Source organism: Acartia tonsa, chromosome 13 (genome assembly GCF_053477335.1).
Source record: "Acartia tonsa isolate MP-2025a chromosome 13, ASM5347733v1, whole genome shotgun sequence".
Taxonomy (NCBI): Eukaryota; Metazoa; Arthropoda; class Copepoda; order Calanoida; family Acartiidae; genus Acartia; species Acartia tonsa.
In genome coordinates this window covers 18,091,867-18,116,746 of record NC_137272.1, presented here as the reverse complement: position 1 = coordinate 18,116,746, position 24,880 = coordinate 18,091,867, and the positions used below count along the sequence as shown (strand labels likewise).

Below are 24,880 nucleotides of genomic sequence, written 5' to 3'. Positions count from 1 at the left end.
CCGTTATTGAGATCTTAGGCTTCATATTAAAAAACCTTACTGCATTATATTATAAAATAAATCTAGATATATTTATCAATCTGTCTATCTAAAATATCATCTATCTATCTATCAATGTATACATCTATTGAAAGTATGAAACAGCAATTAATATATGGAAAGCCTACATTTCTACAACCTTATTAGGGTATAGCATAGTACCTTCAATACTTAGTTGGCAATCACTTCCGTATGTTGTTTCATATTTACAAAATCTACCAATCTATCATCCATCTATTTGTCTATCTATCCATTTAGTATCTATCTATCCATCTAGTATCTATCTATTTATCTATCTATCCATCTATCATCCATCTATTCATCTATCTATCTATCATCCATCTATTTATCTATCTATCCATCTATTTATCTAACTATCCATTCATCTATCATCCATCTATTGATCTATCTATCCATCTATCATCCATTCATTCATCTATCTATCCATCTATCATCCATCGATTCATCTATCTATCATCCATCTATTTATCTATCTATCCATCTACCCATCTATCATCCATCTATTTATCTATCATCCATCTATTTATTTATCTATTCATATATCTATCTTCTCCCTACCATTTTAATTGAATCGTAAAACCACACACACACACACACACACACACACACACGTACATCATATTATTATAGCCAAAATTTATAAGATACAGCCTGCTCTCTCCATCTCTCTCTCTCTCTCTCTCTCTCTCTCTCTCTCTCTCTCTCTCTCTCTCCTTCTCTCTCTTGCTGCAAATTACTTGACCTAGTCATTAGTTTTCAATTTTTCATCAAATTCTGCGGGGCAATTTCTTTAATATGTTGATTATCATTAACCCCTCCCCTCCCAAAAAAAAAACTGTTGCTATGCTGTCATCAAACTTTCTGCCATTTTAACATTAAATTCAAAGTATTCTTACCACTACTTTGCTAACCACTGAACCGATTAAGCATCCATTCTAGGAAAGCTTTACTTAGTTCAAGGGATGTTTTTAGCATTTTTTCTTTGTAATGATATTTACTTGGTAGAAAAATAAGAGGCAATATACTGTTTTAGGGAACCCATTATCTTGTTAAAAATCAATTATCATTTTAAAGAGGGGGTTGGTGGGTGTTAACCCATCAAAACTGGGAAAATGGCCAATTCTGTTGAAGCGTGCTTTATCCCCCTCCCACCTAATACACATACAAATACTTGGTGGAATTTGTTCCACTGGCAAGAAATTTTGTTTTTTTGATAACTTGTTTACCCCATCCCTTATTCTCCTTCCCCACTTTTGCTTTCATTACAAAATTCTTCCATCCAATCTTAACAACGCTACTTAATAATATAGCTCACCAAATTTAAACATGAGCTGACGTTAAAATCGGAAATACATATCATTCATTATGAAAATAATATATCCAAGTGCGTCTGTCGATAAAAAGAGAAAGACGCAGTCACTCATTTAGCTCTATATTTTAAATTTTAAGTATAAAAATATCGTTTTTGGCTATTCCTTGTCCGATTTAGGCTTTTAATTATATCCTGTCCGATACAAATTTAGATCCGTTGACTAATCAAAAATCGTTTCAGTTAGAGGTGTACCCAACGTCTCATTTTATTGCTACCCAAAGTCTTATAACTACGTTGCAATTATATAAGAAACCCTAAATTAAGTTTAACAAAAGGAGTATACTACACATTTAAATCACGCCCCCACCGCGTGGTTTAGTTGGCACTAGTTTGTTAGCAACCAAATACTTAGACCATGAGGGGGGTTTTAAATTTAATAATTTTTATACATTCTTTCAACTAAATATTAAGAAAAACCCCCCTCAAAAATATTATGACATTTTTTTGTGCATTTTGACGGCAGGCAAGCGGTTAGGCGGGTGGGTAGCCGTTTTTAGTTTCACTGTTGATAAGCTGTCAAGGAAATTTTGAATAAAATTAAGTCAAACATGATATCTGACTTTAGTAGATTTTTTTATAAACCCTCCCCGCACAAAAATCTTTCCTTCATTTTACTTTTCGGGTGTTGCTTTAAATTAGCAACAAAAAGTAATTGATAAGGCAATAACAGATAAAAAATATTAATTTATAGTAAAAAAATGCATGTATATAAAAATATCTTAGCTTAAATTAATTCGATTTAGACTTATAATTTAGTGTTTAATAATATAAAAAAGGTACTGACCGTTTCATCAAAAAAGTATCTTGTTGTTTTAAAGCCACACCCTCAACCATTTAGCCCCGTGTGCTTCATTAAAAATGCGCAGATTTTTGATAGATATCCAGAAAATATAAAGTTGCCTAGCTAGATAGAAAGGGTAGATAGGTAGATAGTTAGGTATCTGGTAAAATCTTAAATACCCCCTCCACCTACCTCCCACCCAAATTTTTAAAAATATGTTTGTGTAATAATGATAATTAATATCAAGAAAAAATTTTGAAACAGTTTATACTTTTTTAAGAAAGAGACTTTTTCTGTCCATTTAATAAAAGAAACATTGATAAAAATGTACTATCGTATTGTACAAAAGCGTGCTATAATTGAAATAATTATAAGTAAATTTTTTTGTGAATTTTAATAATCACCACCAACCGTATTTTTATTTTATTTTAAATGATGTTGAAAGAAGGCAGAAATGGATATTTCATATAAAAAACTCTTTGACCTGTAACTTTTCCAAAGGTTAAAAAATATGTTCTTGTATATGATTTATCTAACCTTTATTAATTTTAATTATTATAATGTAAACTAACATGACGAAAATAGTAAATTTTGACCAACAAAAAGTTGGAGGCAGTGTAAATTTTTTTAGATAAACTAATCTTTACAAATTTATTTTACAAACCTGGCTTTTTCCCTAGCCGGCACAAGCTAAAGCCTGCCGTCTGTCCGCTGCTAAACATTTTAAACCCTTGGGCGATAAAGCTTAAGAGCAGGGTGAACTGACAAAACAGTGAAAAATATACATATAAAAATTAATGACAGTTTTACTATCATTTTATATCATGTAGATTTCAGAATATATTTTTCTTCGCTTTTAGGAGCCAAACCTGATCTACAAATATCATTTCAAAGTTAATATAATTTTTTTGCTATTTCATAGATTATATTGTTTGTTGTAACATATTCACGTCGACCGTTTAATAATTTGCTGCCCCTTTCTTTAATCTTTAATCTGATATAATAATTTTAATGTCCATTGTTCATTAAAAAAAATCAAGCAATCCCTGTTAAGCTTGTTGGCATCTTGTTGACTTACAATGGCAATGGGTTATGTCGACGTTTTTAAGCTAATACAATATTATTAATTTTACATTACAATAGAGGCTTTGCCCCTAGCATATAGTGGTTCTTATTCAAAGGAGAGAGAAAAAATAGCCAAAAACCATAACAGGACCTATGTGAGGCTTACTTTTCAGTAATTATTAAGGTCTTTAGCTTCAGACTAAAAAGCCTTACTACACATAATAGGATATAATCTTGTGTAGGATGATTTACTTGAAATTTAAGAATATCAAAACACATAAATATGAATAAATTATGACGTAATTACTTAATATTAATGTTGACATAATAACAGCACAAGAGTTTAACACGTATTTGCACCCTAGAGTTCCTATTCTTTGCAATAACAGCCTAAGGCGACAAAATTTTTAATTTATTCCCTTAAAAAAGAGTTATAATGCTTTTGTAAAATAGGAATTAAAATTCAAAATTTTTATAAAGATCTTTTATAAGATTTTTCTCTTGTCTTTAATGAATTAAACATTTTTTTCGACATTTATCCGCGGATAAGAAAATGAAAAATTATAGGATTAACAAAATTGTCCATTAAATATTTCAATTTATGTTTTCGTGGACAACTTCTTTATATACAAATCATTAATCACGGTCATCGGCTTGGTGTTATTTCACTATAGCACCTTGACTTTTTAGGTTCAAAATCGCGCAAAATGTAAAGAGTCATTATTAAAACAAAATGATCTATTTCAGGAATGTTACCGAGCCACATGCAGCATCCTTTTGTTGATAGATACAGAGATAGTCATAACGCCTCCCCGAGATCTTTAATAGACGACGACAATATGAATCCCCCTAGTTCAGGTAGGTGCTTTTTTAACCTGGCGTTGCGGTAGCAACACTCGTAATTTTTATCCTAGCGATTTTTGAGCAACACCGCCGCTGCTTTATAATTTACTTTTCAATATGTTTGTTTGTCTATTTAGCCAAAATAAACTTGATATACATCTTTAATGATGATAAAAAAAAGGTTAAGACTGCTAGTTTTGGCTAACCAATCAAAATTTAATAAAAGAACTCCTACCTCCTACCTTTTCAACTTGTGTGACATTCTAGCTACGTTGTTCTAAACGCTAATTTTCTTCTTTTATTTCATATTAAATAAAAAATGACTACATAAGAAAAAATCAACCAATTTCAAATGAAAAAGGCTTGTTTTATAGCAACTTTATAAAAACATTTCTCAACTCTTTTCTTTGTAGTAAATAAACACCACAAAACCATATAATTTAACAGTAAAAATTACCAAATAAGGCAAGAAAAGGCTTAACTTGGAATTTTCTTTCACTTCCAATTACCAAAAAATGTGCCAAAAATGGCTGCGAAAAAAATGGCAATGTGTCTGATCTAATATATAACATTTTTGCACACAAAAAAGGAAATTAAATATCTTTTTCTGTTTTTGGATTTTTATTTGCTCTATCAATTTGGAACTTTATTTTGGGCTTTTATAATCAAAAGATAGTTTAAATTCAATGCAAAATGATTAAAAAGCATGCATTAAATGACATTTTATATATTGTTTTGCTTTAAAAAAAACGGTCACCCATTTTTTCACTTTTATAAACATTTTTAATGTTAAAATTAAAATTTAGGCAATTTTTCGGTTATAACAATTAAAGTAAAAACACCTACGTATTATTAAACTTTAAAGCCAAATAAGTTCATGAAAAAAACGAGGATGACAACATTGATAAGTAGCGTAGCAAAACATGCAGACTTAATTTTAACAGAAAGCTTTTATACAGTAATAACATATTAATGAAATACCTATCATGGATTAATGATTCAAAGCAATAGCAAATGATAAAACACATGGAAAATCCGCCGTTATTTAACGGAGGTGAAACGGACGGACATACTCTAGTTATAGAGTAGCTGCGCTACTAATAATGGGGCCAAACAATGAACAAAAATCCTTGAATTTTGTTCTGGATTGAATAATAGGTATTGTTTTCAAATTACTTGAATTAATTACTGATCCGACTTTAACGTGTTTCTTGTCCAACGATTTTTTGTGTGGGTTGAGAGAAAAAGAAATTTTAAGAAGGTATCAAAAACAGATTAAAACCTAAATATATTTAAACTATTAAAAAACTACTAACCAAAAATGTCTATTTTTAAAAATTAAATAATGTATCGTTTTTGATGCTCAGAGCCGAAACTGGGGCTTTAAATAAGTTTGTTTTTACATTGTTTTAAAATGCTACATATTACTTTCACATAGTACAACGTGAACAAAAAATGTTGAAAAAAACAATGGCTGGAATTATATTAATCCACGTAGTTATATCTATCCTATCTTTGAAATAGGCATACCAAAAAGTTAAAAGGGGAAAACTGAGAAATTTGGTGTATTGAGAAATTTAATGAAATGTGTACACATATCACTCCAGCTGAGTTTAAGGCCCCGGTTCCGGCTCCATCCGGCTCTCTCTTCCAGGTGACAAAGGTGCTGGCATGTGCCATCTGGAGCCGGACATGGACGGACGGCCGGTGTCGCACCACTGGAGTGATATGTGGACCTTTCAGTCAGGTAGGACCTAGGATATTAAGGGATAAAACAATGGATCATAATTTATATACATACATACCAAATGATGATAGAAATTACCCCTTCTGCAGATCAAAATTATTATTTGGAAAGGTTGGACTTGCTTACTTGAAAATATTTAGATATTTTTTTTAGCCAACAAATAAGATAATATATTCTAAAACTTTGGGTACAAGTGAAATTAAAGTTAAATGTCCTACCATTTTTCTTCAAAATTTCTTCAAGATTTCTTTCATCAACCTTTTCCTTTTTCTGCGCTAGACGTAAAATGTAAAACAATTTTTATATCATATCATAATTTTCTATTCTCAATATTTCCGTTGTTTTACCCCCGACACGTGTCATACAAAAGAGAATAATAGGGTCAATGAAGGGGTGGCTGACACGCGTGTCTTGGATTAACAATCAAAAGTCAATTGAATAGAGCTCATAAAATGTCATAGACATCGATCTTCCAATCAAGCAATCTATCTATCTTTCTAAAAATACACATTTTTATCAATTTCTATCTACCTATTACTAAAGAGCAAAAGTGTGCTGATATTTAATTCTTTTTTTTCACCTCATGTAAAGCAAAAATATTTTCTTTTTGTCCATATAATGTACAAGGCTTTTATATAAGTAAAAAGGATTTGAACCCGAACTATTTTAATCCAAATCACCTCTTTTGTTAAAACTTTCTTAAGTCTTAAGTTCTTAGTGGTAGGCAAAGCCAGGTGGCCTCAAGGGTAAGGGTATCGTTGCTTTTTGAAGCTTCAAAAGCCACGGAGATATAGGAAAATTAATCTACATAGCTTTCCTCCCCCAAATTTAAGGGTAGATTAATTTTCTCTTTGGCAGGGATAGAGTGCCTCAAGAAAAACTCTTTTGCCTGGAACTTTTAGTTTTCTCATCTTATTATAAACAAAAGCTTGCTGTAATTTTAAAAATCGATAATACTTCTTTGCTATAAAGGTCCTATTGGTGGTTTTATGCTATAAAATTCTAAGATTCAAGTCTGGCTTTTTGTGTGTGTACCCTTCCCAACCTCTCTGAATACAGATCCCCTAGATAATAAGGGCACATCCACTAGTAACAAATAAAGCTTAAAAGTTAAAAAACAATAAATTATAAAAAAAATCCGGGTATTGCCTTGTTCATTGTACCCTTTAAAAAATCACCTAAAAACAACATTAAAAAAATTCTTCTCTAAATCTAAATGGGCACAGCAATTTTGAAGCTTAAAAATTATGTTCATTGCTCAAATAAAAACAGCAAAAATTTAGAAAGCATATTTTATTTTAATAACTATAAGGAACATTGCACCTAAAAATATATTTTACCTACAACTTTTCGTTATATCAAATATACTCTTTCTTTAAAATTGTGCCTTCCATTGCCAAACTTCAAAAGCATGCTATTTTTCAATAATTTAAACAAAAATTCTTACTGCTTTGCATGAGCACCGCTTTGTTGGGCTGAGTTCATTATTCACAGTGTGAAATACTCGTAATTTAACTCTTTTTTTGTCCTACAGTGATATTTCTTTTGGATTGGCTATTCACAGTGGGAAAAAATGCATCAATTTTAGAAATTATAAAAAAGTTATAAATTTAATAAATAATATTAGTACATTATATTCAATACAATAAACACAATTTTTAAACTTAATTTTAAAAGATTTATTTTAGAAAATTACCTTAAAAGTGCCACTGTGGTCTTCAAAATAAAGCTTTCTCCCTTCCCTTTTATTTTCATTTTTTATATGTGAGCTTTTTTCTGAATTCTCAGAGCCATATTTGTCATGGTAAAATATACACAATAATGGGAAGAAAAGAATGGTTACTTATTATTTGTCATTTTATACAATTTTATTCACCCTAAAGAGGTCAAAAATAAATCTTTCTATAGTAGGAAGGCATTTCTATATCTAGGGTATTTCCATACGTCCTTCCGATAGTTTGACGGTCAATAAGAACATATTTGATTCTATAATTGTACAAAGTATTCCTAATCAAGGATCTAAAGGGATAAGACAATGGCCGATAAAATGATAGTACATAAATTTACCCCTTCTGTAGATTAAAATTAGTGGTTGAAACGTTTGAACACTCAACTTAATAAATCAACAAATAAAAATTTACCAAAGTCTCCAAAGTTGTTAAACCAACGAATAATAAAACGTTAATATAAAACTTTAGGGACTAGTGTAATAAACAGCCTTATGTCCCCTATCTCTTTTCTTATTCCTAATGAGAGTGTTTTATTGACAATATCTTCCTAAACTGTGCATTAATAAAAAATAGATACTTTTATTATAATTAAAAGCTACTGGCCAAGATGACCTATCCTATAAACTATCCACTATAAGTTTTTATGCCTTGTATTTTCCTTGTTTATTTGGCTATAAAAATAAACTAAACAACTACTTTTATTCTTTTGGTGTCCCTACACTTCCGCATATTATTACATGAGCATAGTGTTTCATATTCGCCAAAAATACACATTAAGAAATGAGATAGAGTATTTTTTAATAATAAACGAATTTTGGCAGATTTCTCTGTTTTATCATTGCATGGTTATGCTGTTTTGATAATGTTATAAATCTGCGGATGTCAACGCACACTCTTTCTTTATATGTATTTGCTTCTACCAAAGTAGATATAAAGAAAGATAATAAAGGGCTTCAAGATAGAGGGACAATTCAATATTTTTATTTCTAACAAATTTGATCTAAAGTTGATGGAATTAAGATATAAATCTCGTATTATTTAGCTTTATAATACCTATTTCTAAGAACATATACACATATATTTAAGCTTTCTGTGATGTTTCAAAGTGTTTTCTAATTCCTATATCAAACATACCCATCTATAAATAATCCTATCACTCTAAATTAATACCTTTATTATAAAGAAATAAAAAGGGTTTATTTACTCTATTGGTCAAGAGAATATAGAATTGAGAGGAAAAAAACAGGAATCTAAAGAGATAAGATAATAGCCGATAAATTGATGTACATCCCCAATGATGATACACAAAAATACCCCTTCAGTAGATTAAGTAGATTAAAATTAGTGGTTGAAACGTTTGAACACTCAACTTTATGAACCAACCAATCAAAATTCAGTCAAAGTCCCCAAGGTTGTTAAGCAAACGAATAAGAAAACGTAAATTTAAGACTCTGGGGACTAGTGTAATAAACAGTCCATTGTCCCCTTTCTCTCTGTATCTAAATGTCGACCAAAAACTGAATTAATGTGTCAACACAATTCCCCTAGGCCTAACAGGGAAGCTTAGCTTGTGTGTGTTAGTGTGTTGTGTAGTGCTATAATCAATACTAATATCGGAAAATGCCTTTTCCATGATTAGATTAACTTTTTCTCAGCTTTTTTTAGTAGCGCAGCTACTCTACAACTTGCGTCTGTCTGTTTGTCATTATCTAAGCAATTACAAAGTACAGTGATCATTTTATATTTCAACAAATCTCTTTTTTCTGTACCTACAAACACACCACACTTATGAACAGTATTATCCTTGTTTGGAAGCTTTGTTCTTTCCAAAGCAAATAAATACTTTTTTCATCAAAAAATAAATAAATAAAAAGCTTTTAAATTGCATATTTTGCTTCTCTCTCTCTCTCTCTCTTTCTCTCCCTCTCTCTCTCTCTCTCTCTCTCTCTCTCTCTCTCTCTCTCTCTCTCTCTCTCTCTCTCTCTCTCTCTCTCTCTCTCTCTCTCTCTCTCTCTTTCTCCTCTCTCTTCTATCTCATTCGTTTTTATCTAATTCTTACTTTGAAGCCAAAACAAAATAATTTAAGGTTGAAAATTATAACCTAGAGCGAATTAAATAAGTTTAGTTCTAGCATTACTTGTAGAAATCTATATCTACAATATAAAGATATACTTTAGTCTTATGTTGATACAGCTACAGCACAATACAGTGTATCATAGTTTGTGGACTTTATGTTATATACTCCTTGGTCGACATAATCATAATCACACAGCAATATTTCACAATCAAAAGTCTAGCTAAGCCATACTACAGGGAATAAGGATATTGCATCGGAAAAAAAGATTTTGCTTTATCAATCCTATCATATAAAGTAGTAAGGCTTTTTTGTCTGTAGCTTAGGATTTCAAAAGATACTGAACCGATTAAGTTCTCCATTTTATGGAAAGTTCACAAAAAATCTTGGGATGGTTTTAGGCTATTTTCCAACCCCTTCAATTAAAGAGCACCAAGATGCTTGAAGGCACAGCTGCTAGTTACTAGATATAGCAATTTAGTATAAATTGTTATTTTTCACTTGTTGAATAGTTGGAGTAGAAATATTCCTTATTTGTCTAATCCCTTCCCTAAAACCAACAGTTAAATGAGTTAAGCAGCAAAAAAACTTGTTTAAAAATGTTCAAACAACTTATATGTTGAATGTTTTTTATGTCTGTTCTTCTGTCTGTAAATCAAAAATATTTCTTTCTCTCAATCTCTTTTTTATTTATATGAAAATTATTTTTTTTTACCCTTCTCCAAAATCAAACGCCCGGCCAAAAAAATAATTTTAAATATTAGGTCAAGCTTTCTAAAATGAATAAAAACCTAAATATAAAGCAAAACAAGCCTTTCATATTTTATGATTTTGAGGGCTTGTACATAAAATATTAAATATACAAAATATTTCTGATGGTACGTGCTTTATGAATTTTTCAAATTTCAACTAGTTTTTAAAAATTTGCTAAATTTTTCTTGTGTAGTCATTTTGTTGGCAAAAAATATGCTTGAAATTTTAATGCTTTGTTGTTTAAATATGTCAAGAAATGTTTTCTTTTTAGTATTTTATAATATCTACAGGGTGTTCTATGGATTTTTATCATTTTTTTGTTTAATGCATAAATTCATTTTTTAACACAATACTTTAACATTAATAATATGTTGTTATATTATAAGTATTTAAGCAAATTACAAAGAAATAAAAAAAGTTTTGCACCAGTATAACAAAATTCAAAGTGCACCCTGTAGAAAATACATACCTTATGATTTATTTTGATTTTTAAAGAGAGAGAGAGAGAGAGACGACAATAGCGTTTAAATTAATCTACACCCCAATTCTTCGTTAGATATTGATATACTGCCAAAGGAAGAATTTTATTTATTAAAATTAGGGGGAAGATTAATTTATCGTCAATTGTTCTATCTCTGTCTCCCTATTTATTTTTCCTATGTTTTTAACACGATACTCACTGCAATTTTCTGCCGTCGGTTTTTCAGATGACCTCGAGGCGTTCGCCAAGCAGTTTAAGCAGCGGCGGATCAAGTTGGGCTTCACCCAGGCGGACGTCGGCCTGGCCCTCGGCACCCTCTACGGCAATGTTTTCAGCCAGACCACCATCTGCAGGTTCAACATTTTTTTTTAATTTGTTCAAAATCTATTTGTCTGAAGTTTTATTTATCTGGCTATTCATCAAAATTAATCTATCTATTTATCTATCTTTTTAATATTTTCCAATATTTCTATCTTTAAAGTCCCCCCTTTCTTCTAATCTATCCATCAATTTATACATCTATTAGATTTGTCTATCTATCTATATATATTCCTATCAATTTAATTCTCTTATCTACCCATCTACTTATCTAATTAATTTTGTATGCAGGTTCGAAGCTCTGCAGCTTAGCTTTAAGAACATGTGTAAGCTGAAGCCGCTGCTGCAGAAGTGGTTGGCGGAGGCTGACAGCACAACGGGTACCTCGGCAAACATCGACAAGATCGCGGCGCAGGGGCGCAAGCGCAAGAAGCGCACCAGCATCGAGGTGGCGGTCAAAGGAGCCCTGGAACAACACTTTAACAAATCCCCAAAACCAACCGCCCAGGGACGGATTCTTGAATCAATTTTACTCTTGCTAACCACCTCTTAGAACTAACCCCCTTAAAAAATATATTTTTCAAAAATTAGAATATCACAAAAAAACTGTTTTGCGTTTAACAAAAAGAAATGATGGAGGCAAAATAGTTTTACCATATATTTTCACCTGAAACTTTTTTTAAAAAAAATTTTAATCTTACCCCCAAATTCCAACAGAAACTTTTTGCCATTGTAACCTTCTTGGAAAATTCATTCAAGGAACGTGCACAGGAAATTTCTTGCCTGGCGGACAGTCTCCAGCTGGACAAGGAGGTTGTCAGGGTATGGTTCTGCAACAGGTATGCCAAGGAGAGGTCAGTGAAGGCCACTTTTCAACACTTTTCTTTATTTTTAAATGTTCTTTGGTCTTTAATGGGAGCGCTGGAAAGTGTCATGTGTGACTTCATAAAAGTACGTCCAAAAAGGAGGGATGAGAGGAGAAAGGAATGAGAAAGGAAACCCCTAAAAAGAGATGGATTTAAACGTATTTTTATGACGTCACACATGATACTTTCTACCAATTCTCTAGAATGTCCTTTGGTAGCGCAGCAATAGCAAGCTACCAAAAATAATCTATAAGAGGAATAATCTATTAAAACTTTTTACGTACAAATAATAGAGTAACTGCTAGAATAAACTTTTGACAATTTTCTTAAAATTGACAAATAATTTATTGACGCCGCTTTACATTTTTGCTACGTAGATTTCTGACATATTACTTCTCTAACTCTCTAAGAATTATTTTATTTGTAATATTTAATTTTAGATGAAAAATTTAACACTTTTTATTACAGACGCCAGAAGGAGAAGCGAATGACCCCTCCCCAGATGGGTGGGGAGTACAACCCCCTGACGGGGGAGACTGACCCCCCACACTATGACCCTAGTGCCCCCCACGAGCCCCTCCAGAGGGATTTCACCAGTCCAATCAACCATGGGTCACCAGGTATGAGCCCGCGCATTTTTTTTTCTATCTTTCCAACTTGTTATCTGGCTACTTGGCTATCTTTCTATATTGACTTTTTATCTACCTCGATGACTTTCTATCTTTTTTTCTATGATGCTTAAATACATATGAATCATTATCAAACTATGGATACTAACTTATCTAATGAAAAATTAGTTTGCCTCCTACTTTTCCACCTCTCCTTACTCAGCTTAGTATTATAAAGTATAAACATGCTGAATAAAGTGTATCATCACAAATGAACATTTTTTTTCAAATAAAATAGCCCTCTGGTTAAAAAAAAGCTTAAATATGTCCATGTAAATAAGACAAACAATGGCATATAAATTACATATTTTTCCCCTAAAAAATACCCAAAAAAGGTTGCTGCTAGTGGTTAAGGAATGTAAGCATCATATATTACAATATTATGTAAGTTGCGCATCCACCTTCGGGCAAAAATATTTTAAACGGTGTTATTTCACTTCTGCATATCATAACCTCCCGTACAAGATGCAATGAATATAGGGGGTTTAATCCTATATATCAAGTAGTAAAGTTTTTTGAGTGAAAGCTTAAGATTTCAATAACTACTGAACCGAATGAGTTCTATATTTTAGGGAAGCTTTGCTTTGCGGAAGTGAATGCTAACCAAGTTTTTAAAACCATCCCTTGTTAAAAAAATAAAGGGATTATGGATGTCTTAAAAACTACCTCTATTATGGAATTGTTGGTTGTTGTCTTTTATGCTGTTAACTTATCAATATAAGGTTAATTTACTATGTCATTATAGGAATTGATTTAAATTGAAAGTACAAGTTTCTAGAAGTAATATTAAATGTTGAACATAATGTCAATTTGATTAAAAGGCAATGACAATAATATGTCAGCCATAGCAACTTTTATACAAAGCAAACAGGACTACATATAATTCATTCATCAATATAGAATGTCATGAAAGACCTCTAGATCCATAACAGGCCAATGACAGGCCATGACTTATCATACACAAAATTTATAATGGGATATTTATCAGGGATAAGACAATGGCCGAAAAATTAATGTACATCCCCAATAACTATACGCATAAATTACCCCTTCTGTAGGTTACAATAGGTGGTTGAAATGTTTGGACACTGTACTTATTGAGCCAACCAATAAGAATTCAATAATTCAAACGAATAAGAAGACATTATTACAAAACTTTGGGGACTAGTTTCATCAACAGCTCAATCTCCCCTTCCTCCCTGGATATTTATGCTTTTTTGTATCTCCTATTTACCCACCCTTGTTCCCTGAAAGAAAAGCCTCCCAAAAAAATGGTCGAAACCAAACTCGTCTCCTAAGTACCATGACAAATTTGTGTGGCACGCGCGAATGCCCCGTGTCAGATTTTTACACGCACATTAATGGACAATTAGGGCGCGAGAAAATAGCGCCTTTTAAGATTTCTTGGCTTTCTTTCAATGTTGCCAAAATTAATCATTAAAGTGATTAATTGATAATTGTTAAAGCGTAGCTACTCTATATCAACCAAAGTACGTTCGTTTCCTTTTTATTACACAGTCTTGCAGTGCTTTGAACTTATAAAAAGTGAACCTTTCATTGTTATACTGAAATATTGATAGCTAGTTAATGCTGCGTTATTAATGGTCTAACTATTATCAACTTTCAACAATAACAATCTTCTTATTATTACAATTTGCTGAGGTCTTTTTATTTGATACATTTTTTTGGTGGGGAAAATAAAAACGCCAAAATTTAAAGCCATGTAATTAGTTAAATTTTGATGGGGTATTTAGAGTATACTTAACACTCTTAATTATAAGGTGGCTAAACCATTTAAAAGGATTATAAAAAAGATAATCATTTTTAATCGCATTTTTAGTGTTATTTTTTAAAATCATGCAATATTATCCATTATTATATTATCAATTTACTTATTTATATCTTTATCTATCTAACAATCAATCCATCCATCCATATATCTATCCACTATTTATTTATCCATCTATCCAAATATCTATCCATCTATCTATCCATTTAGCTTTTCATATATCTATCCATCTATCTATTTATCTATCAATCCATCTATCTTAACAAATATCTATTGATTAATCTATCTGTCTATCCATCTATCAATTGTACTAGAACAATCTATTGAAAGGTTAATAACTGGCTGAACCAATTACGGCCAAGTGATTAGATTCTAATTGATTGAAGTCATTATCAATTGTTTCACCCCCATCCCCCCCTTTCTCAACCTGGCTCGCGCGCATGCCCCAAATTAAATAGCTCAATAAATCAGCCTTTCAAAATGTGTAATAGATTTTTTTTCATCCCAAATAATGGGGGCTAATTTCTTTACTTCCAAGACCAATGGGGGTAGACACGGGTTTTTGTTATATCAAATTAATCTATTTAAGCTCAACGTCAATCTATCTTTTCTCTCGATATATCTACCTTTCCATTTAACTATCTAAATATCAATTCATTTATGTACCAATCCATCTATGTATCCATACATCTACATATATATCATTCCAGTTATCTATTCATCCATCAATCTATTCATCTATCTATTTATCTATCAATCTATTAATCTATCAATCCTCTACATTTTTACTATTGCCCTCATCTATCCCAAACTTCAAAAATAATATAAAACTCTTCTGACCCACATGAAGAAAAAGCTATTTATTTTAACATTTCCAACAAGTTTGAACAAAGAAGAAAAGAAATATGTTTAAAACATGAAAAGACTTTAAACAATTAATATGAAGAGATATTTGAACAATAAAAAGATGCTAAAGTTGTAAAATTTCAGCATTTATATTCAAATTTCTAAGAAACAATGGATTAAAATGTTTTTGAAATGAAACAAAAATCTTCCAATTTTTGCAAAAGAATCTGCAAAAAACCTATTTTATTTATAAAAGCACATATATATTATTTTATTATTAAAAAAAAACCTATACATTAATGTCATAAATATTTTGATAGTTTTAATTGAACATATAATATATATATATTTAAAATAGTACTATTTTATTGTCCTACTTAATTCAAAATTGGAAAAGTCATAATGTAGAAATTAAGATTTATTTAGAATTTTTTCTAATTTTTTTGCTACCCAACCGACTTTGACCGGACACCACGACCGACACAGACCAGATATCTTAATAAAATCAACTTTTGCCGACGTATAATTACTAAACTTAAAAAGTCATGAAGTTACAGCTCTCCATCTTACCTACAAAAAGAATGAGATTGAAAAAACTAGAGGGGGGTGGCTCTTGGAGCCCCCCCCCCCCTCCCCCGATCTGTAAGGGTTAAATTTTATATTTCTTCCTTTTTGTTTCTTTTAGCGCAACTACTTTATAACTTAAGTAGGTCCGTCCGTACATCCATAATAAGCTATAAGCTTGTTAATGATGTAAGCTACCCATGGACAAAATAATCCTTGTTTTCTTTTTGACATCTTAAAACGACCTGACCTTGCTTTTTTCTTAAAGAATCAAGTAATTAGTTACAATTTACCCAGAAAAGTTTATTTTCAGTTCAGCCTAAAGAAATTGTCAGTCAGCAGATTTATCTTTCTATCCACCATCTTTCTAATTTTTGAGTATGAGAGTAGAATAGTCAGCATTTCTTTTAATATTCGTGGAAATGTTATTTTTATAGCTATTATATTTTTATAAACAAAAGAATATTTTGATAGTATGTTGGAATTTATTAAGTTGTTCTAACTTTATGTTTTCAAGTGCTATAGTATGAAATTCTTTCATAGTATGAAATACGAACTATATATCTATAAATCTGTTTGTCTATTTGTTTAGCTACTTTACCCAATCTATCAAACTACCTTATTCCTATCAATCTAATTACCTAACCATCTACCTAGTATCTATCTATTAAACAACCAATTTGTCTTATACCTATCTGTTTATCTGACTATTTGTTGTTGTTTTAAAATTTATTTCAATGAAACAAATTAAACACATTTAATATTTGGTATAATTATCATGTTATGATAATACAATATGTATATCTTTACATCTATCTAATTTTCTAAATATCTATCTATCTAACAATGTCTCTGTATTTTAGATCTGAAGGATCACCACGCCGCCTCATCTCAACACCGTTGGGGAACAAGTAAGTCAATTATTGAGTTGAAGCGCAGCGCAAACTAAAATTTAGAATTTTACAATTTTGATGTTGTTTTCCTACAAAGGGGTTGTCAAGCACTTAATCATCCCCCCCCCCCCCCACTTTAATTAAATACAAAAAATAGGAGGTTATTTTTTTACTTATGTTAAACCCCTGCTGGGAGCCCTAACCATGCAGGGCCTATACCTACGGTGCCTTAGCCCCTTGGGGCTACTCAATATAACAATTTAAAGATTAATTTAAACAGTAATTTGTGGGAAAAGGCCATATATTTGCAATCAACCATATATCAGCTAATAACAACCGTATCATAATTTATTTGGTCCAATGCAGTCGACAAATTGAATGTCAACAAGCTACATTCTGGTCCAACAGGGAATAAAATTTTGACTTCCTTAAAAATGATATTCACAAACACGTATGTACATATAAAGACACTTAAACTTTCAGTAGGCCTTCAGTGTTTCTTTAATACCACTGAAATTTCCAGTTTAAAAATAGATAAATATAAGAAGAGGATTTTGCATTTGAAGAAAAGCAGTTATGTATCCAACTTTTATGTTAGTCAAAAAAAGAGCAAAAATATTCTTAGTTAAACAATTAAAGATTTTACTTGTTAAGTTAGAAGGAAATAATTTTTTTTAAAAACTTTTGTAAGAAGGACTTAAGACCATTGTTTGAATACATGAAAGTAAAAAATAATCAGTAACCTCCCCAAATTGTAAAGTGGCCTACATTTAACCTCCCCCCCCCCCAACCCCCCTACAATTTTATTCCTGAATTAAAATCTTTTCTAGACGCTGAGGGGAGTTCTAACTCTTCAGCCCCCCACCCCCTAACCACTACCTAATTTAACCTAACCTTTAAAAAAGAACAATAAATGAAACTAAATAAAACTGAGGGGTTTTATTGATTGTCCACTGTCAAACTGGAAGGAAATTGGCATAAATTTTGTGATGTCATCATCAAGGGTTTTCAATATGATTTATACACACAATGTAACTTCATGCCACATATTAAAGTAAATAAAAGCTATCTATCCATCTTTCTATATGTTTATCTATCTATCTGTCATTCCATATGTTTATCTATCTATCTATTTACATGGTTTTTGTGGCGTTATCCCTAGCCTTAGGGTCCTTGCCCTTTTTAATTGTATTCTAAAAGGAAGAGTTACAGAAATTTATTTGGGGGGTTAATTTTTATATGGTTCTAATATCTTGAGGGGAATTTGACTTTATGATGCCAGTTTAAAAGAAGAGAAAGGGACATAAAAGTGTTGTTGAATTTAAGGTCCGGGCATACATCAAACTTTAAGGATTAGACTTTTAAAAAGAGGATTGGCAAAGATTCAACTACTGTCTTAGAAAAAATAGAAGATATGGATGCAATACAGCAAATATATAGAAAATAAGATTTTATTATTAGAGATTTTTTAGGATTTCTATCTATTTATACAACAAGCCTTAGAGTTTATAAGCTTAAGCAAAAAAGATTTATTTTCAATTTAAAAAATCCGTTAAATTATATGAACTCTGAATAATAATGTTGATTGTATCTATCCATGGATCATATCTGTTACCAGGACCTAACCTATTGTTTCAACATTATAACTACTTTTTATACAGATAGGTGGATAGATATGTGGATGGTTGCTTTTCAAGACTTCATATCTTTACCATGACTTTAGCAATTGTTTAAGGTTTTCTAGATTGTTATCAAGCTTTAAAAATATTAAACAGGATAGAAAAATAATTGATTCCTACAGCAAAAAAAGACAGATTTACTCCCTTTTGTATATCTTTAATTAACTAAATTGTACATTTTGAAACAAAATTAACAAAGAAAACCCAAATCTGATAATTCTGTAACAATTTGACATTGCATTGCAGTTTAATATCTGAATATAATATTTGAATACTAATAAGAAGGCCACTTTTTTCAATTTTTTCATTTAAGTGTTATATCTACTCTACTACTAGGGTATGTCTGTATAAGCAACCGTCCGTTATTAACAGTCCCTTAGAGATTGCAGTCCAATTATACCAAACAAAGCTAATTTCTTTTCTTTTTTTCAGGTCCAATGCCTCCCCTTCACCAGCCGCACAGCCCCCCTCTGTTGTCCCCCCACCACCTTGCCCACCACGGCCACCCACACCTTCCCCAGCACACGCACTAGTCCACAACCCCCGCCTCGCCCCTCCACCCATCAACATCCTCTCTGCTAGCTGTGGCGGCAGCCGCGGCTGACTTCCCTTTGTCTGCGGCCAGCCTCCTCAACCAGTCTTATTACTATCATTAACATTAAAACAGAAGAAAAATTAAACACACACAGCCATAGTTAGAAATTACCTCATTTTTAATAATAATGATTATAAACAAAGAAAAAAACTGCGAAAAAAATGGCGGGAAAAAATAGTGAAAATCTGCGAAGAACAGCCACCATGTAACATACACATGTTCCTGAAAAGTGTGCTTCAAATGCATTATGGAGGGTCAATGTATTGTTTTTCCTACCGACTGCAAAAGTGACCTGAATGGCGGCTGATTGTAAGCAAAGCATGCCTCCAGAGTGTCCATGCGCACGGCCACCACAGTACATCACGTGGAAACCAACACGGCCGCCATTTTGTTTGTGTGCTGTTGTTTGACTGCAGATTAAATCAACTCCTCAAGACATACATATGTAATCAATGTATTGTTTTGGAAATTTTTTAACCAAACTTTTGATCCAAAACGAGGATAAATGATAAAACGGACTTGAAAAAGCATGTGTACCTACCAAAGGCAATGTGACAAAAATTTGGGCCCATACAATTATGTGACCCAAAAATGCGTAGAAATAAGTCATCATAAGCGCACGTGTTATTTTATTATTACATTTTTCTATATATCATGTTTTATTTTATTGTTATTGTCGAATTTTAGGAAACAATTTTTTTTTTGCGCAGTGATTTAAGAATGACTGTAAAATCCTATGTATAAAACTTTTAGTGAATAATAAACATTAAAAAATAAAAAAGCACCAAAGTTTGGAAATCTATTAGTGCCAAAACGCCCATGATGACTTAAAAATCATCTAATAAAAAGAAAAACAAGTGAAAATAAATATCTAAGAATTACTAAAACTGACTTGTCAAAATACTACAGCCATAATTACTAATGTCTGTGCCATAATAAAAACATTAAATAAAACAAAATAAGAATCTCTGATGAGACTGAGTGCCATGTGTTGAAAAAAAACCGCCAAAAATCCGCCATATTGAATTTTGACCACATGGTACTGCGCTGTGTACATACTTCAGCTGTTTTTTCTGTACATTTCTGAGTATTTTAATACTTTTTAGAATTAACTTTAATTAAATTTCATAAAAGAAAAAAGTATCAATTTAAACTTTAGTGTATAGAAAAAAGGCTAAAATTCAGGGTTACTGTCTTATGTACATCATGTTACTTCTCCTATTAAACACTGTGATCATATTATCATAATTAATATTCAACAGATTTATGCCATTTTTTAATTATTATTCATTATTATAATTATTTCAATTATCATTGACCTACACCATAAATACATGCTATTATTATTATTATTATTACATCATATTAATTCAAATAAATGTTATTATTGCTAGAAATATAACAAGTCTCTAAAATAATTAAAAGTCTAGTTTTATGAAGAACATAATTAAAACGTACACTGCAGTAATTGCAAGTTAGGTTTTGGTTGAAAAATTCAAAAATGGGAAAGAACTTATATCTAGCAATGATGACCATTTAAATGTGATGAAAACCAGTTTTTGTACCTACTGCTGCTTTATAAGTTACTGTACGTACATGACTATTAGTTATTGAATAAATAAAAATCCTCCTCATTCTGCATTCCAAAGTATCTGTATGTACACATTAGAACTTATATTACACTTGCTAAAATGTATAAAAAATAGTGTACTAATGTAATTTCTATTGTGTACAATTATAATTTAGTGCCAAAATGTAAACAACAGTGTACATGTACGTCTGTGTACGGTTTTTTAAAGTTCCTCGTTTGTGTTTCTAAGTCATTATGTCAAAATCATTTTTTTCATTAAAAAAAAAACAATCAACCTTTTTATGTTTTAATAATTTTCTCATTATTATTATTATAATTGAAAATAGAAATTAAATAATCTTGATGAAAATACACGCTTTTGTGCCAAAAAATGGAACAAATAAATGATAGTTTTAGATATGATATTATTTCTTTAACTGTTATTTCATTCTGTTAACAAAAATAATATGTTACACACTCCCTTTAAATGTATTTGATTACATTCTGTTTTTTAGTTCACAATCCCTTAAAGATGTATTGCTAGTGATTATTATTTGAAATTTTAGTTTTAACCCTATTGATATTATTATACTATTGAAAGCACATGTAATTTTTTTAATTGACATTCCATGGGCAAAATATAAAAATGTATAAAATTTCCTTATTATTATATTTATTAATTGTATTAATTTTTATCTTGAATGATTAGTTGATTAAATTTATATCACACAATAATTTTTGTGTTAATATTATTTGTTAGATGGTTAGTTTTGATATTTAAATAGCGAAGCTACGCTGTAATTTGTCTGTTTGTCCGTCAGTCCGTAACGCTGTAAGGGAAGTATGAATTTCTCGGCTAGAGAAAACAGGTAAGAAAAAACAATAAGAAAACTGTGTAATTGAGCGATTCGCGAATGGCTAAGCCTATATTGATATATTTCCTGAAAATAAAAATCCTAAAAAAAGGAGGCATTTATAAATATTTTGACGAATTAACTGAGAAATTAAAATCTCAAAACTAAAATTGACAAGAGCAAGTGATATGGTAACTTTACCCAAGCAAGTTTCCAGGTGATCACACTTTTCATCCAATATCATTTAGTATATTATAAATTGAATGGATGGGAACTGGCCCGTAAATTATACTGGTCCCAAAGTTTTACTTACAATTTTGGGGACCCGTGTTAAATTTTGGTTAGGTTGTATAAACTAGCAGTGTCAAAACTTCTTAACCAATAATTTTAATATACAAAAGGGGTAATTTAATTACCATAATGGAGAGTCAATTTGTTTATCTTTGTCTTATCCCATAAGATAAGATATTTGGCCTTATCCAAAGGGGGAGTTAGCTTTGGATAGTCTTGAGGACAAGATACGCTACAAGATCTTAATTTAAAGTGTATCACTGAACCAAACTTTGCTTAATGATATGCATGGTGATACGGCCAAACGTCCTTCAGACAACCAACCCTTTGATTTCACGACATTTGATTGGAAGTCCTAACTGTGCATGGTAATGAATTGCACCTGTTTATGAACCAAGGCATTCCCCTACTCTTGCTTCTCGTTTTCAACATTTTAAAATGTATGATCGCTGGACATTAATCATATGATGAAACCAAATATCCACAGTTAAAACTGAATCTAAAATTTGTAGATGAAATAATTTTGCACCCAACCTCTGGTGGAAGTCAGTATAAAGAGTTGGAAGGAATTGTAAGTTCGCATTCCTTCACGAATACACGAGTGTGGGGGTGGCCCATCATTTCCCCTAGAAATATTGTCCCATTGAAATACACAAGATTAGAGTAAAACAATAGAGAGGGAAGGGGTTAAATAACTGTATATCTACATCCCGAGGACCCTGGACCGTCTTTCAATTGGGCTTTTGAAAATCAACTAATAGCGTCGGGAATATATACATAGCCAAGTTGCTACAAAAGATCAGAAAGCAATTTGCTAGCTGATATAAAAGGTCCCCAACGGGGGGATCCAGGTAGTTATCTGGTTATACATCTATATTTATAGATTTATTGCCACGATCCCATTCTCTCCACTTAATTTTCGCCATTTAACATATTCTTGATGTTATTTCCAATTTGCAGCGTTTTTTGCAAATATGAAACACGTTGAAGGGGTGAAGTTGCGGAATTGGATGCACACCAAGTGAGTGTGTGTGTGGGGAGTGGTTTTTAATAGTAATTGAGGTATTAATCATAGAGCTGTTCTTTTACAGAAGGCTAAGCTACTCTTTAATTGTATAAATGTCCGTCCGTTTGTCTGACTGAGTATAATGGTACTGTGATACTTTCATTAGATCGGATACTATGTTAGTCGATTTAACTAGTGTCCTAAAATCACTAAAATATTTCAATTCACATATGGTGTATTTTTGTTCATCATCATTGGGGATATACATAAATCATCTATTGTCTTATCTCTGAAGATCCCTGAATGACCAAGACTCAAACCAATCAAGTTCCAGACAACCAGCCAACACGTTTTCACTGTAAGCAAAGTCGGTCTTTAATAGCAAAGCTACTTTGTGAATGTTTTTGTAAGTATGTCCTTTTGTCTGTCTGTCGGTAATGCACAAATGGGATTTAGAGAGACAAAGCAAAAATTTGTTTTCTTGACTGTTTGGGTGATCTTATGAACGATGGTAAATTAATTTCCAGGGCGGCTTCGAAACCGATTAATTTCCGTTGGATTAGAACCGGTTCTAAGCCACTCTGAAAAAATCATGTATAGTATCCATTTTTATATCCAGTTTTCTACAAATATAAAACTTTACAATCATAATATTAATACCAGTTTTGTTAGCCCGTGTCGACGGAATCTCGGGGCTAACAAAACTAATTTTAATTATATTACGTTTTTATATCCAAGGAAAGCTGTTTATAAAAAAACAAACAATTACAACACTCCTCATTAACTACTTGCCAGCAAAAGAAGAATCTTAGATACAACATTTAAGGAATATTTGTATTATTCTAAAACTCATACGTCTGATGTTAATATTTTAAATCTAACTGAATAAACAAGGATAACAACATCCATACACGTTTAATCAAGGGCATTTTCCCCAGAGAGAGAAAGAGAGAGAGAGGACAATGGGCTATTTAATACACTAGTCCTCAATGTTTTATTGTAACGTTTTCTTATTCGTTGCCTTAACAACTTTGCGGACTTTAGGGAATTTTGATTGGTTGGTTCATTAAGATGAGTGTTTAAACGTTTCAACAACTAATTTTAGTCAGTAGGGGTAATTTTTGTATCATTTTTGGAGTTGTACATCAATTTATCGGCCATTGTCTTATCTCTCTAGATCCCTGATTTTTTTTTGACATCACATTTGGGAAAATTAATGAATGAGTTAATTTTAAATATTTTAAATCTAAATGAAAATAAAACAATAACAATGATGATACAGAAAATTACCCCATCTACAGGACCAATACAAATTTTATAGAAGTATCCAAAGTTTTTGAGCTTACGAATAAGCCAGTGTGGTTTTAAAACTTTTGGGTGCCAGTCCAGTACAGCTCGATTTCTACTCACTCATTTTTTTTCAAGAAAAAAAAACATAATAGAGTTAGGACAAAATGTATTAACAACATTGTTTTATTCATTTAAAATAATTTTGTAGACGATTGACTTCAGTAAAAAGTTTTTTTTTCATGGGATATATCCCTCTCCAAATAAACATTGCATGCAAAGAAAATCAAGCAATTCAATAAACTCAAAGAATGAAAAAAGGGTGAATTTTCAGGGATTTTCAGACGGACAATGAAGTTTAAATAAATCTACCATTTTTTCCTTTCTATTAACATTATATACAAAATATTATGTACAAAAGAATTTCATTAAGGAACACTTTTTCATTTGCCGTTGACCTATCCTTGAATCTTTGATGAATTTTACAGTTTGATGTTTAACTTCAAGTGTACCAGGTATCTAGGGATATCCAGCCATTTTCAATATCCACCTATTGAAACTATCCGGCCGGATATCCGGTAATACAATCTTTTATATTATATAACAAAAATCCCTGTTAACAACCGTAAAGCATTATTATCTACATCAACATAATAGTTACTTAACTTTTAAGTTTTAACCTTTTTCAAAATAAAAAAAACACATTTTATGAAGAGACTTTTCTGATACTTTAATTACCAGCAGATTC

The 24,880-nt window shown here is 31.3% G+C and overlaps 1 protein-coding gene across 3 annotated transcripts in view; it reads left to right on the top strand.

Moving 5' to 3' along the window:
* Positions 1-21,426, top strand: part of LOC145334880 (silk gland factor 3-like) — a 63,985-nt gene extending 42,559 nt beyond the window's left edge. The window contains exons 5-12 of one of the 3 annotated variants that reach the window (XM_080180492.1): positions 4,026-4,136; positions 5,776-5,868; positions 11,133-11,259; positions 11,516-11,733; positions 11,997-12,063; positions 12,559-12,710; positions 16,821-16,868; positions 18,962-21,426. In XM_080180492.1, the coding sequence (XP_080036618.1) occupies positions 4,026-4,136; positions 5,776-5,868; positions 11,133-11,259; positions 11,516-11,733; positions 11,997-12,063; positions 12,559-12,710; positions 16,821-16,868; positions 18,962-19,062 (917 nt within the window). In that variant the 3' untranslated portion in view covers positions 19,063-21,426. Of the gene's footprint in view, positions 1-4,025; positions 4,137-5,775; positions 5,869-11,132; positions 11,260-11,515; positions 11,734-11,996; positions 12,079-12,558; positions 12,711-16,820; positions 16,869-18,961 lie in introns of all 3 variants that reach the window. The other 2 variants (XM_080180491.1, XM_080180493.1) reach the window with 2 other exon arrangements.
* Positions 21,427-24,880: the final 3,454 nt, after the last annotated feature.